The sequence below is a fragment of the Elaeis guineensis genome, chromosome 1 (genome assembly GCF_000442705.2).
Source record: "Elaeis guineensis isolate ETL-2024a chromosome 1, EG11, whole genome shotgun sequence".
In the NCBI taxonomy this organism is placed as follows: Eukaryota; Viridiplantae; Streptophyta; class Magnoliopsida; order Arecales; family Arecaceae; genus Elaeis; species Elaeis guineensis.
In genome coordinates, this window is record NC_025993.2 from 159,234,060 (window position 1) to 159,248,049 (window position 13,990).

General features: G+C 35.8%; 1 protein-coding gene across 1 annotated transcript in view; it reads right to left on the reverse strand.

Moving 5' to 3' along the window:
- Window positions 1-13,388, reverse strand: part of LOC140852490 (DNA ligase 4-like) — a 35,353-nt gene extending 21,965 nt beyond the window's left edge. Inside the window, 18 exon segments of the mRNA XM_073245715.1 lie at window positions 1,624-1,707; window positions 3,763-3,821; window positions 4,080-4,114; window positions 4,203-4,327; window positions 6,946-7,003; window positions 7,006-7,020; window positions 7,657-7,812; window positions 8,539-8,545; window positions 8,663-8,700; window positions 8,792-8,815; window positions 8,818-8,870; window positions 9,793-9,890; window positions 10,145-10,237; window positions 10,425-10,499; window positions 12,542-12,579; window positions 12,582-12,677; window positions 12,795-12,880; window positions 13,278-13,388. Coding sequence (XP_073101816.1) covers window positions 1,624-1,707; window positions 3,763-3,821; window positions 4,080-4,114; window positions 4,203-4,327; window positions 6,946-7,003; window positions 7,006-7,020; window positions 7,657-7,812; window positions 8,539-8,545; window positions 8,663-8,700; window positions 8,792-8,815; window positions 8,818-8,870; window positions 9,793-9,890; window positions 10,145-10,237; window positions 10,425-10,499; window positions 12,542-12,579; window positions 12,582-12,677; window positions 12,795-12,880; window positions 13,278-13,348 — 1,211 coding nt within the window. The 5' untranslated portion in view covers window positions 13,349-13,388.
- Window positions 13,389-13,990: the final 602 nt, after the last annotated feature.

Here is a 13,990-nt window from a genome sequence, read left to right on the forward strand (position 1 = left end):
GCCACCGCGAGATCTCCAATGGCCGGCGAGCTAGCGCCAAGGGAGTTGAGAGCGGCCGAAGGCCGTTAAAAAGCAAAAAAAAATTACGAAACAGGGGCAAACCCCTATTTCAAACTGGAGGAGAGTGGAGGCCCTCCTCCGGCCTCGACCGCCCTCAACTCCCTCGGTGCTAGCTCACCAGCCGTCGGAGATCTCGCGGCGGCGTCGCCGTCCGTCCGAGAGCCTCCGATGACTCGGTAAGATCTCCTCCTGTCTCTTCTTCCCTCCCTCCGCCCTTACCGCACTCGACAAGAGCTCAGATAGCCTCCGGCAACCTCTGACGGCCGCCGGAGGCCCTCTTTTCCTCTCCCTCTCTTCCTCTCTTTCTTCTCCCTCCCCCCCGAGATAGCCGCTGTGCCGTTTTGCATGCCGGAACCGGACCAATATCCCACCGGTACGGTTCGGTATGACCTGAACCATTTGGTTCAGGATGGTTCGGCGAACGATGGGCAGGGGATTATCCGATTGACAGCCTCTGACAAGCGGACAATATCTAGTTGAGTTTTTGGAAAAAGGCCAACAACTTACTACCTAATGTTCCTTGATTTGCAAACAAATTTTTGGTGACATGCTCATGACCCAAAGTTGTGGGTTGCAGCTTCAACCAAAAAAGTGACTAAAATAAAAAGCTGGGAAAAACCATATTGAAGGCAGCAGTTTGATTCTTTTTCTGATCAGAACTCGGAAAGACATCAGAAAAATACTGAGGGGCTTGTATTTATTGATAGAAACAATGAATCAATCCATGAAAAGGGGGTTAACAAAAACATAGGTAAGTTGACTGCCCTGCAAGACATAAGGGTCTATCGTTATCCCTTTCCTTTTTAATGCAAGAACACTTATCTATGGTTCACTTTGAGTGCTTGTGGGTCATATCTTAATCAGTCCACAGAATAACAGTACAGAAGTAACAGAACAACATATATACTTCTCCCTAAAAAGTGGCACTGGTGGTTTCTAACCTAAAACAGTGGTGCCTGACTTTCTTTATAAAATGCAGGACTTTACTCAATCTGTACAGGGGAAAGTAAACATCATTCTGTTGGAGTCTAATGTTTAAAGACTTCTTTTTGTCCCAGGGGCTGCGACAGTCATAAGCAAAGGTTTATCAGCCAAGACCAGTCAAATTTTGTAGTCCTTATGGGTTTTTGATTGTGCTTTATCATGTTCGAGTTCATGTATATGAGCTGCCAACCGATTTTGGATTGACTCTTGAATCAACAATGAAGAAATACATAAAGTTCAACTGCAGTTAAAAGAGAAACTTAAGGGACATAAAAAGAGATACAGCATGTCACAATGAATATTCTAATCCAGCCTATTTCTCATGAACGAAGAATCTAATGCTACCATATGACGAAAAAATGAATGAAGGTAAGGACAACTCCCCATAATTGAGATCAATATATGATACCAGCATAACAACAAAAGAAACATTAAGCACAAACAGCGATCCCAGCAACATGCTCTAAAGAATAAGAAAAGACCTAATTATATTCCAACACGAAAGGAGGAAACTGTGTATAATAAAAACCAGCAACAATACAACCTTTAAGAGGAAACATCATGATGATATGGAACTACCTGAAATAAGGCTTCAATTTCGTAATGAGAGCATCAAGCTCCTCGTCAGAGAGACCAGTACCAACTCGACAGAATGAAACAAATCTATGAAAAAGTAGGTAATAAAATTATTGTTAAAATAACTTTTGAAATAAAAATAAAACAGACTGATACATAAAAAACTAATTTATACCACATCAAAATAAATGTTGAAAAACAATATGATCCATATGCTTGTGGTTAGCCATGGTGATATTACTTAAAAAAGAGAGAGGAATGTAGAAGAAAGAAGAAGAAAGGGACCAAATCCAAGCCCCAAGGCAACATGGGAGGACAACTGAAGAATATCATATTCATAGTTTACTAATGAATCCATCCAAACTCAGTATTCTACCCCCTGCATTCTGAGGCATCAAAGCAAAAACATCCCTAATTTAATATGGACCCTGAGTCAGCTTATTGACCCTGCAACTTTCAGTTAACTGTAATCTTGTATCGTCAATCAAAATAGAAGTAATCCAACCACTTCAAAAGGTTTTGATGCATACTGCATATTTACAGATCACAGCATACTTTCAGATAAACTGGACATCTTTCCTCATTGCAAGCAGTGAGATCTAACTATATCATGTAAGAGTCATAAGATGTACCATTCTGAGTATTGTAGCAAAACAAGAAATGTCATACTACCAATATGTAGTTAAAAACATACCCAGTCGCTAAGTCATTTTCTTTTATTTTATCATTCTACTAATTGCTTCTTGGTGACAAGTAACTGTGTCATGAAAATTCAAACAAAAACTTGCATGCTTCGGTTGTTGTTTAGCATCATATCTCCAACCCAATATATAAGCTGTTGCTGATAAAGCCAACCTATACCTAACTACATACATCTTGCACTAACCAAAGGATCTAAACTACAAACTAGCTCTCCATTGATAAAGCAGTCCAATACAAAGAAAAAATCATTCCCTTTTTCTCATTATCTGTTCATAAGCAGTAGTACTATATTTCAAAGTGTTTTACTTACAAATTACAATGATAACAAATAATCATAACCCAGTAGATCAATTAACTTGAAAATTATAATGCTTCTAGGCATTTCTAGATAACCTGTCAGGTGGCTAAATATCAAAAACAAAAATCAACTGGATGGATTTATTAAATTTTCAGGCAATCCACAACCCCCAACCCAAGAGACAAGATACAGAGAGAGAGAGAGAGAGAGAGACCCAAAAACCTTTCTTAACTTTTTAAGCATAGCTTCATTCTGCATTTTCTTCACCTAAAAATTTGCAATCTTACCATTTTGTAAGCCAAGGAGGTTTGAGGGGTCAAATCGAGAAAGAAACCAAGGTTTTAAATCTCATGTAATGAGATGTTCCGCCATCCTGCCCTGTCCCAACACCTGGGACCGGGGATGTCCCAAAAAAGTGTCGATTCGAACAGAACAACAGTGGGACGGTCCTATCCGGACACTCAGGATGGTAACCCATTCTAATGTCTTGCAGGATATCCCACTAAGATTTAAGATCATGTGAGAAACCATACCTCTACAAGAGAGAGAGAGAGAGAGAGATGCAGTACAAATATGATCATACTAAATATATAGTTTGATCAAATGGTACCAACTTGTAACTCAAATCACAGAGTATTTTTCTGAGACTACAATATCTTTGATATAGATGGATGCCATTTATACAACCTACACAACATGCACAACAATAACACATTGGAAAATGCAGTGCTACAATGCGTATGGTAAAAATAGCATACAAACGATGGTAAAATCATTGCAACGAATGCAATAGAACACAACAACCAACTAAAAGGGAAAAATTGCAATCTGAAACAATGGATTTTGACACCACTGGTAAAGAAATAATTAATGCTATGGCCTTCTAATCTGATGGCATAGATGATGTGAACTCTCTTTGACATACCCTAATCAAAGACCACCATCTCAATGATAACAAACTCATGCCAAGCCTCACCAGACACATCTCATGATCAAAATCTTTACTTTGAGAACATTATCTGTGGAAGCAGCATGATGGCCTTGATCAGGAAAATGCACAATCATAACAGTTACCCATGATACCATAAAATCTGAGCCAAAATACAGTAACTTGAAAAGAGAAGTTCAAAAATTTTACTCACCGGTTTGGATAGCTGGTAGAATCTGAACGCGTCGCAAGACCCACCAAAAACTGAGCTACCTGCAATGAGACAGGAAAAGAAAGGATGAAAAGAACAATTGCAAATGGCAGTTGATATTTATACACATTACACATATCTACAAAGACAACTAATATTTAGCTCTGACAGAGCCATCTAGGAACAGTCCATATGCAGCTACCAGCCCTTTTGCAGGACAGGGTCGCTCCTAGGTGGCCACATAAGAACTACAGGATCAACACATCAGAACTGTGTTTGAGAAGGGTATTATGTCAAACAGATGAAAACATGAAGTGCACCTCTCCTCCATGACGGCCAGAACCAAAATATCCTCCTATAGTCAAAAATCTATCATCATCAACTTAATCTGATCAATGAACTCTGGAATGGGAACCAACAAAACAAACTTACAAAAAACAAACCTATGACAAGCACATCCAGATCAGCACCAGCATGTATGTAATCAGGTTTCAACTTCAACCACTTTCCACTTCGATCACCAGGTTCCCATTTGGAACCAAGGTCCTTCAACACAATCCCCTCATCTCTGAAGAGTATCCAAAAAAAAAATTGAGTTCACTGCTTACAATTGAGATAGAAGAATGACTAGCATTTAATAGCTCGGCGTTCATGATTTTAGCAGAACATGATGTACAAGTATGCAAGAGCAAATCATCAATAACTGTTAACTGTTCATGAAAATGTGGCATCCAAACTATTGACCATAGCCTATCTACTTGCAATCAGATTGACCGGGGATCATATCTGCCACAATGCAAGTTTCCTCCCATAAATTTTCATGACTTTCATTATGGTCTATGTATGCCTTTTAGACCTTGTACCAGACATTAAAAGTCACAAGCATAGAAATAAGCTTTCTTTTTCTTTTCACATTTGCCCAAGCCTACTCCTGGAACCCAGGGAAAAATTGGAAGTCCTGATGATTGGTGCCTGCAACCTTTAGAATAGCAATGAGAATTCAAAAGGATTATCAGAACATATTTTCATGCTAGAGATTAGACCAGGCTAGCTTCAAAAATTTAATGGCAAAATAATGAAATCTGATCAAAAAAATAAAAATGGTAAGACGGAGTTGCTTTAATGCCAGTCTCGGTTCCTCAATTAGGTGCACAGATCCCAAACTTTATCCCTCTTGTCATCCTATATTCACCTTATATTTCAGATACTCATTTCACTTCTAGCGTTCATTGAAAATCCACCAAAGTACAACTTCACTATGTTGGCCCACATAATCTTGTTGCAAATGTTCTTTTTAACATCATAATAAAACCTAAATATGATCCTTACACAAATTTTATTTTCTCATGCATCTTTTTTCCCCCTACTATGAGTTTGAAATTGTCTGAAACAGACCACAGAACATGGTGCAGAGATATAATGTCCACCGACTCAAAGCAAGTTACTAATTTAATGACTTCTCACACACATTGCTAAGGTTCATAAATGCCAATGATGGCCATTGATTTTAACAATTACATGTTTCTGATCTGTGAATAAAAATATACATGCAAAATCTGAAAAAGGATGATGATTTAATCAGCAGATGTAACCAAAGAGGTCAAGTTGACAAATCATGAAAAGAGAGGCAATATTACATTGATGGTAATTATATAGTCCTTGATGGAAAGGACATAGGAAGGACAAATTAAGTCAATTCTAGGTTCACAAGGGAAGGTTTTTGACATGTTGTCATCCTAAATTGCATTGATGGATTATTTTACTTGCAGCAGTCCACGGTAAAGGAAAACTCAATATAAGCAACATGACCTTGAATCGCTTGAGCCAGCTCCAATGCTGTAGTGAGGCATAACTGCATAAGTATCAAAGACTACAGCCTACAGGTGCCAAATAATCCAAACTTCAAAAAGCGGGGTTCAATGATATACATCTTCAGGAATTTAATGTGCATGTACATGCATGATTTGCATGTGTCTTAATAATCAAAGTCAAGTTTATTACCAATATCTACAAAATTATAAAAATGGTCAAGACTCAAGAGACAAATTATACATATACATCTTTGAATAACATAAATATCTTTGAGTAACATACTTGGCCCATAAAGAAGCAAGCAGTGTTGGTGCCATCACTTCTATTATAATATCATAGGAATTCTAATCAAGGCCACATATCTCAGAAATACATTCCTTAAGTTACTTGAACACATGTGATGGTCCTAGATTCATATTAGCAGATAAAATGTGTTAAAGGTAGTTATATAACGTATCGAATTTTTAACATTTTACATGCAGGTTTTGAATTCTTTATTACAAAATCAAGATACTTCAAACAAAAAAAAAAAAAAACAAAATCAAGCATCACTACAGGTGCCATTTGCAATATCAGTACCTTAGGTGACTGGTTAAAACCCAGTAAGATCAGATTGTTCCTCCTTGATTTCTCAATTTTCTTTTAAATAATAGTACAAAATTCCACATTAGTAAGCCTATGAAATCTGTCATTCGGGCACATGAGAATTCATCTAATCTGAATGATTCATAATGATGAGGCACAAATAAAATGTCTAGTTAATTAGATGATCAAGTTTTTTTTTACGCTTTATAGTAGAATGGGTCAACCTGTGTGTATACAATCATGTGTCACAGAAAGAGAGAAAGAGAGAGAGAGAGAGAGATCTAGTTCTCAACTTCAGAAACAAATGTTATAAATTTGGGCCTTCCTAAGAAATAACTAGCTATTTTTTGGTTAACAAATAAATGAACTTCAACTATAAGAGAGAGTATACAGTTATTAAAAAGAATAAAACTTGAGATTTATTCTGAAGGATGGAACTGATTAAAGAAGTCCATGCTAAATGACAACATACCTATCCATAATTTGGTTAGACTTTTGAATCCAGCCTAAACCACTAATGATAGATACACCCTTGCAACTAATATCAGTTCCTTTTCATGATTCTTGTCATATCCTTAATTTTGGGGCTAAATGTTTCTTGAAACTCAGCATCACATTTGGGCTATAAGTCAATGCTTATGTAGACATTCTTTGCAAAACAGAGGACAAGAAAACCATGAAAAGGCTAGAAATACTTTGAAACAGCTAACTGAACAATTAATGGCTTGAAAGAGTTCAATAAATAAGATGAATAACAGAAAGGATAACTAGCATGCTGAAATATATGACCTATTTTCAATAGTTTCTTTGAAAAATCTCTCCACATCTTCCACAGTGTAAGCAACAAGGACCAACATGGCTCGCCTGAAATTTCAAGATAAATATCAAGTCAAGTTTCCAACTCTAAAATCAAATAAATAGGTGACAGAAAATAAACACATAAAAGCATATTAAATTCTACTAATAAAAATATACATAGAATATAGGTAATACAAATATGCCAGTCACACCTCGGACAAATCCTCCAACTTAGTATGGCCCAAATCAAGTTGTCATTCCACTTATTGCAATGATAAGAACAAGTATTAAGAACAAAGAAGATATGGAAAGGGAATAATATGAGTAATTCATTAGAAATTCTTTAATAGCTCTGGTAGTGACCTATGAGACACAGCAAAATTAAGCAGATTCACAATTGAATATCATTGCATGCATATGGAAGAATATATGTGGAAGAAAATAACGTCATGGTCTTCTCACATTGGGAAATAAGCTTCATAAATGTAAAATGAGATATCAATGCCATAGATAATGTTCTTTCGGAAAAGTGATATATCTTTATATATTGTTTGTAATAAGACAATAACTTGCAAGGTTGTGGTTGCTTCTTTAGGAGCTATGTTGCTGAATCATACAATATGACTGCACTTGTTTTGCAGAGCTGGATATTGATAATTCTCACATCTGGATGGTACTACGCAAAATGAGAAAATGGCTCACCTTGCAAACGACGATCATTAAGACCCCCATTAGGGGTCAGAATTTCTAAGCGACCCTTCAAAGGTTTTACAACTTTTCGCAGAAGGTCAAGTCTTTCTGTCAAGCTCTGATGAATAACACTAGTGTCTCCGACATAAAGAATATCAAATGCAACATCTGTACATAACGTTTGTCAAGATAAACACCATAAATGCAGATATTAAGTCAAGATACAGATCAAAGCTCACCAAGAATGACATAAAAAAATAATGGTGGCATATTGATGCATTTTGCATGAGCAAGAAAAAGCATATGCAAAGTGAGTGGGGCAGACAAGACAGAAGGGATATGCTGGTACCAGTTCCAAGCTTGTATATGGAAGGAGGGCTAATATCAGATTGACAGAGGTAACGGAAATGACTAAACTCTAGCTGTTCTGATGGTAAAAATTTCAGAAGGGACCTAAACGGATGGAATCAAGCTTGTTGGTTCTGGATATGCTTCTGTGAATATATACCTTGAGCAAGCTCATCTTATAATAAAATCTTGATACTGGTCAAAAAGCAGGATATCCATATTAACAAATTCTAACATACTCAACCTACCAACTTGCTGCAAAATTCTAGCCATCGAAAATCCTCATTTATTAATTGCTTTCCTTGAATTGATGAAGTCAAGCCCAACTTCTAAAACCATCAAATAACCTTTGTTCTACTACAAACAGCAATTCAAACCATAAAGAACACAAAGATATAAGATATATGTCAAAATGTAAATCCACAAAGCACATGCTACAACTTGCAAATCATGCCAGTATTCCCTCTGCAACACTAGATGCTTATTCCTTACCAACCTCACATTGTGAAGCATATCAAACGAAATATCAACTGCAGGGAAGGATACAGCATAGCTGCATGTAAAATAACAATAAATTAATAAAATAAAAATAAAGACATGAAACTAATATACTCCATCTTATATATAAAGTCTAGCATTATCATAAAGCACAAATTTTTCAGCTTGGAACCTGGCGGTCACTCTCTAATCCTTCTCTAGCTGCCTTTGCTGCAAAAGGATGTTTTCAATAATTAGGGTGGCAAAGAAAAATTAAATAAACAAATTCATGCACAGAAACTGCGTTAAACTATCCAATGACCTATTTCCTGATTTGAACCAAATCTGCAAAATGTTGAGTTGAGGTGTCCCAAACGAGCATTTCACCATCCAGAATACACCTGAATAACATCAATTTGCACAAAGATAAATGATGAATTTTATTAAAAAGAAGTTATGTTTATCAGTGTAATAATCCAAAAAGAATATGCAAAGAAAAAAAAAACAGAACTAACTATAGGCCAATTTCAGCTTGAAGTACCTAAAGCAGGTTCCTTATGTTTCAGCAAACTTGACAACTCAAGGTGGTTTTTCATTTTGAAGGATTCTTTATCCTCTTCAGATTTTCATTCCAGATATGCAGTCCAGTTCGTACTTAAGAGCCTGGAGATTTTTGGGTAGTCTGGCATTTGACTGGAAACAATGTCCAGTTACAAATTTTCTTTTCCCTGATGGGGTTCCTGTGGGACAGAGGGACAACATAAGATATGGTTCAGATTACTAAGTTCTCTAGTTTCATGATAAGGTTTGTTTTCACTGGCTTCACGTCAAGGTATATACTAATAGATGAGGTTATTTTTTCCCCAAATTAGTTAGGGACAAGAATTTTAGGAATGTGCATCTTATCAGTGTGCCTAATAGTGGCCTGCCTGATATACAGATAAAAATTATGCAACATTGTCAAAGGGTAAACTAAATGAATGCAAAAACATAGTAGAAAAAATTATTTCTTTTAAACAAGAGCTTCGACCCCTTTTAAAAACTAAGACATCTAATAAATTATTATTCTAGATACAAATCATGCAATCAATTTTTTGTTTGATGTTGGAGAATGGAATTGAGCTTTAAAGAAAAGGCTACACATGAGATGTCAAGAGAACAGAACCTCAAAAATAGTTGAAATCATAAAAAGGAAAAGGCTGCCTTTTTTTTATCAATTTGTTATAGCATTTTATGACAATTCAAAAGCAAACTATAATCAAAAGGAACAGAATGCCAGGAGTTCTAGTGCATTTTCACGTAAAAATTAACCAGGATGATTACCTCTCAACAGTGATGTTCTGTAAAATAATGTTCGACATGCCATGTTCGTATTCGGGATGATCGAGAAAATTCCTGTGAGCATCAAAAAAAAAAAAAAACTGCTATGACTACTATTTAGGTAATCAAAAATGAATGATGTGACACCAAACTTATCCTGATAAATATGCATGAGTCCAACATATTGAAGTAACAAACAAAAGAAAACTTTCAGCAGTTGCTTCATGCAATAAAGGCAAAGAAAATGAATCATTTCTGACACAACTAAAAAATTTAATATTAAACCAGAGATATTCAACAGTTAGGAAGAGGGAAAAAAGATGCTAAGCAATTGTTAGAATATAACTGCAATTACCGTGAAAAAAAAGTGAATCTCTTCTCCGTTCTTGTGGATTTGAATGCGATCACCATCAAACTTGCACTCGACAACCACATGCTTTCCATGAAGCTAGAGAACAAGAAAAATATGTGATTAATAATGATAAGTGCAGATCATATTTCCCTATAAATAAAGATAACAAGACATGGATGTTGGTATTGCTCTTGACAAAAGAATATTAACATCACAAGTCCAGACAAAAGAAGCATATGGCCAAGGATATGTTGTTTGGTAAAATGCTTGGATATAGGTTTACCTTCCTCCATGCAGTTGCAGCATCACCGACCCTCATAGCTAGCTGAGGCCTTACAGCTTTTCCCACTTCTATATCCTAGTCATCAAAAGGACATTTTTTTTGTCAATGCACATTACTGCATGTAATGGACTTACCGCAATTTTAAGCTGAAATGATCACCCAAATGAGTCTAAAGAATTTATACAAGAATGATACAGGGGCTAAACCAGACAAATAAAACTAATATGGATTCAGCTAGGTTCCTGCATATGCTATGTGCTCAATATGATTTTGATTTTTTTTTCATCTATAGATCTAAAAAAGTAAATGTAACGTAACTAAAAATGACTTTTGGCACCACCAAACAATATATTGAAGAAGCTATATTTGATTTTAAGTTGTTAACCATACAACATCACAACTATCTTCTATTGATCACAAAGCAGAACAACTTCTGCTGCTGTAACCCTAAGAGTCAGCCTTCCACTGGTGGAAAGGGGAAAAGTATGAGACAGGTGATGCACCATAACCAAAGTTAGCAAAATTCCCCTGATTTAAACTCAGTCCATTTCTCTATGGGTTCAGCAAAGATGATGAACAAACAATATGCGAGTCAACATAGATCCCCCTCACCAAGGAAAAAATCCCATAGAGGAAAAAGAAGGCCATCCAGATGACAATTGGATCCAGCACACTTTCTATGCTGATGACTCCCTACTCTTAAACTAGCCCAAGTTTGACAACTAGCATTCAATAAATCTTATAATCTGCATAAACGGACAGACCTTACCTCATGAAGATTCCTTCAGCTTTAAATGAATACTGGTATTCATGTCAAACAGTCCCAAAAACTTGTATAGCATATGATAACTTTCTAAATCCTTCCTTGCAAATACCAATCAGAAATTTTAAGGTCTCCATCAGTTTAATTTCATCCTCCATTCGTTCCAATTACAGTATGATATGAAAAAGTACTATTAGAACTAAGAACCACTTGCCTAGTATATTGCATCCACTGTTCAACTAATTCATAAATGATTCTACGACTCTAGTTTATTCCACGAAGGATCTCTATTGCAAGATTTTTTAATGGGCTCATACAAGATATGCCACAGTAGAAATTGTGGGGTCAAGTTACAATATAACATGAAATCAAATGGAGTATAATGCTTCAAGGTTCCCAAAAAAAAAAAAAAAAAGGAGCATGCAAGAAATTCTGAGCACAAAATTTACAGGCTCCATCCAAATACAAATACCAAGAATGAAGATCATTTTATGTCAAGTTGGATTTGATCCAGCATTTCAGAGAATATCTTAGGAAATGCAGATAACCTTGCATTACCTACACTAAAAGCATTCATTGTAAGTCCATATAGCATCAAACTTATGCTGTAACTATTTCATTAGTTTCCAGAAGTTATTCAAGCGTTATTGCTGAGAAAAACCAGATTTTGTATTACAGAAACATGGTTTCTGAGAAACTAAAATGCTTTTTTTAGTTTCAAGTTTAAAGATCACATTAAAATTAAGAAGAGTCCAAACACGTTGTTCTGAATTTATGTTGGTCAACAAACTTAACACATAATTCCTGAACTAACTGTTCATGAACATGCATAAGCCCCATGTCTAAAATGGTAACTTTTCTTTTTAACTTGTCAACATTTAAATCACTCCTGATGGAAGTTGATATTATCCTGCATGCTGAAAGTCATTGACTATCTGAAAAAAGAAAACAAAATACTGAGAGTCATTCACAGTCTTGAAGAAAGATCTGTAGCGCACAGACAAGAAAGGGCCAAGACTTCCTGGTTATAATTAGTTTACTGTTAAATTGGAAATATCATAAAATATTCTACAAAAAAAATATATACATACAAGAGTCTTTTCAGAATAAAACCATAATTCTCCAAGTTTTAGAGCACAACTGCCTGGAAATACAGCTGGCATATATATGTTCGCACTCCACAGTGAAAGAGTAAGCTACTTAATTCATGTGGAAAGAATTCTAAAAACCACAAACAGACACCATGATTTACACTACTTAAAGGAGTATCATTAATTTGTCAAGGGAGTGCAGTATTTGTTAGAGAGAAGGAAACCAAAGCTTAATATGTTCAAAGTTGACAGCTTGATGCTACCTGCCGTTTATGACGTTGACTTCGATCTTTCAGCTTTCACAGACTAATTTTAGGTCACAAGTGACATTGAACAAATCTTCAGCATCTGGGTGAAACTCATGAAATATACTCTTCTCACTAATCCCCAGCTTCAGATCTGCAAAGAAGATAAATTGAAGTACAAAACGATTATTTTCTTTACAAGAAGATGGAGCAATGATAGAAGTTTGTCTTTCTTTTGAGTAAAAATGATAGAAGTTTGTCAATGAGATACCTTTAAGAATGATCATTAGAATCCACTTCATTTCCTGGGCATTTGTTTTCTTAATGAGACTAGCAAGAACAGCAGTCTTCTCTGCCCTGTTAAAATGGATGTTTCACTGAAAAGTAAATGGAAGACAATCTTGCATGCAGACATAGACAAAACACAAGAACAGAATAGTACTTGAAACAAAGTTAACATCTACAACAGTTTAGAGTTTCTGAATTTTAAAATGATATGGGTCCACCCTCAATTTAAAGTGAAAGAAACCACTTTTGGATATCCATAGCAGTGAAATTTGAACTTTCTAATTATCTTCAAACATTCAAATCGTGCATCCAGCCTTACAAAATGCAATTTTTGTTTAAAAACTGAGCATAAAACAATAAGCAACAGCCGATAGAGATTGGCTACACATTGGTCATCCAAAATAACTTTCTAAACAAAATTTTGAAATTCAGCAAATGTTAATTCTCAATGGCCACAAATTTGCACCTATTTTCTTTTGAGGCTATTTGATCAAGAGCATCATTCAACTCCTTGATTGTAAGCCCACCAGAAGCCATTCCTTGCCTACGCTGTAGAACCTGAGCCACATGCAATGCTACATCTATGTAAAAGGTTATAATGACATCAATAAACCTTGTAGAGAGCAAGTCAATGGAGTTTCAAAGAAAGTGACATTATTGTTTACGTGTCTGATAAAAAATTCTTGACATGGAAAAAGCTACTGTTCTTGGAGCACGAGCTATGAGAGCACCCAGTATAAGCGATGGTAAAGAAAAAAATGAACCGGGAAAAATCCATAAAACATAGAGAATGAGAAATCCAATTTTTCAAAGATTAAATAAAAGAACAAGGAAAAAAGTTCAAGGTATTGATTATTTTCACAGTTGCAGTTCAAGTGCCCATTGGCAACGGTGGTCTTGAAGCAAAAAGCAAACAAGTTTACCACAAAAAAGAATCATCTTCCTAGTATCAAGTCCAGCCTGCTAAATACGCCAATAAAAATCTAAACAAGAACGAAGCTGTTGGGCCAAAAAGGAACTAATCATTCTTTCCCATAAGAAAGGAGAAAATCCAATCTCAAGAACAAACAAGAGCCGATTGGCAACTAGGCTGAAATATCAGCAATCAAGTTTATCACAAAAAGGAATCGTTTTCCTTGTATCAAATTCCGCCTACTAAACATGTCGACACAATTCTTG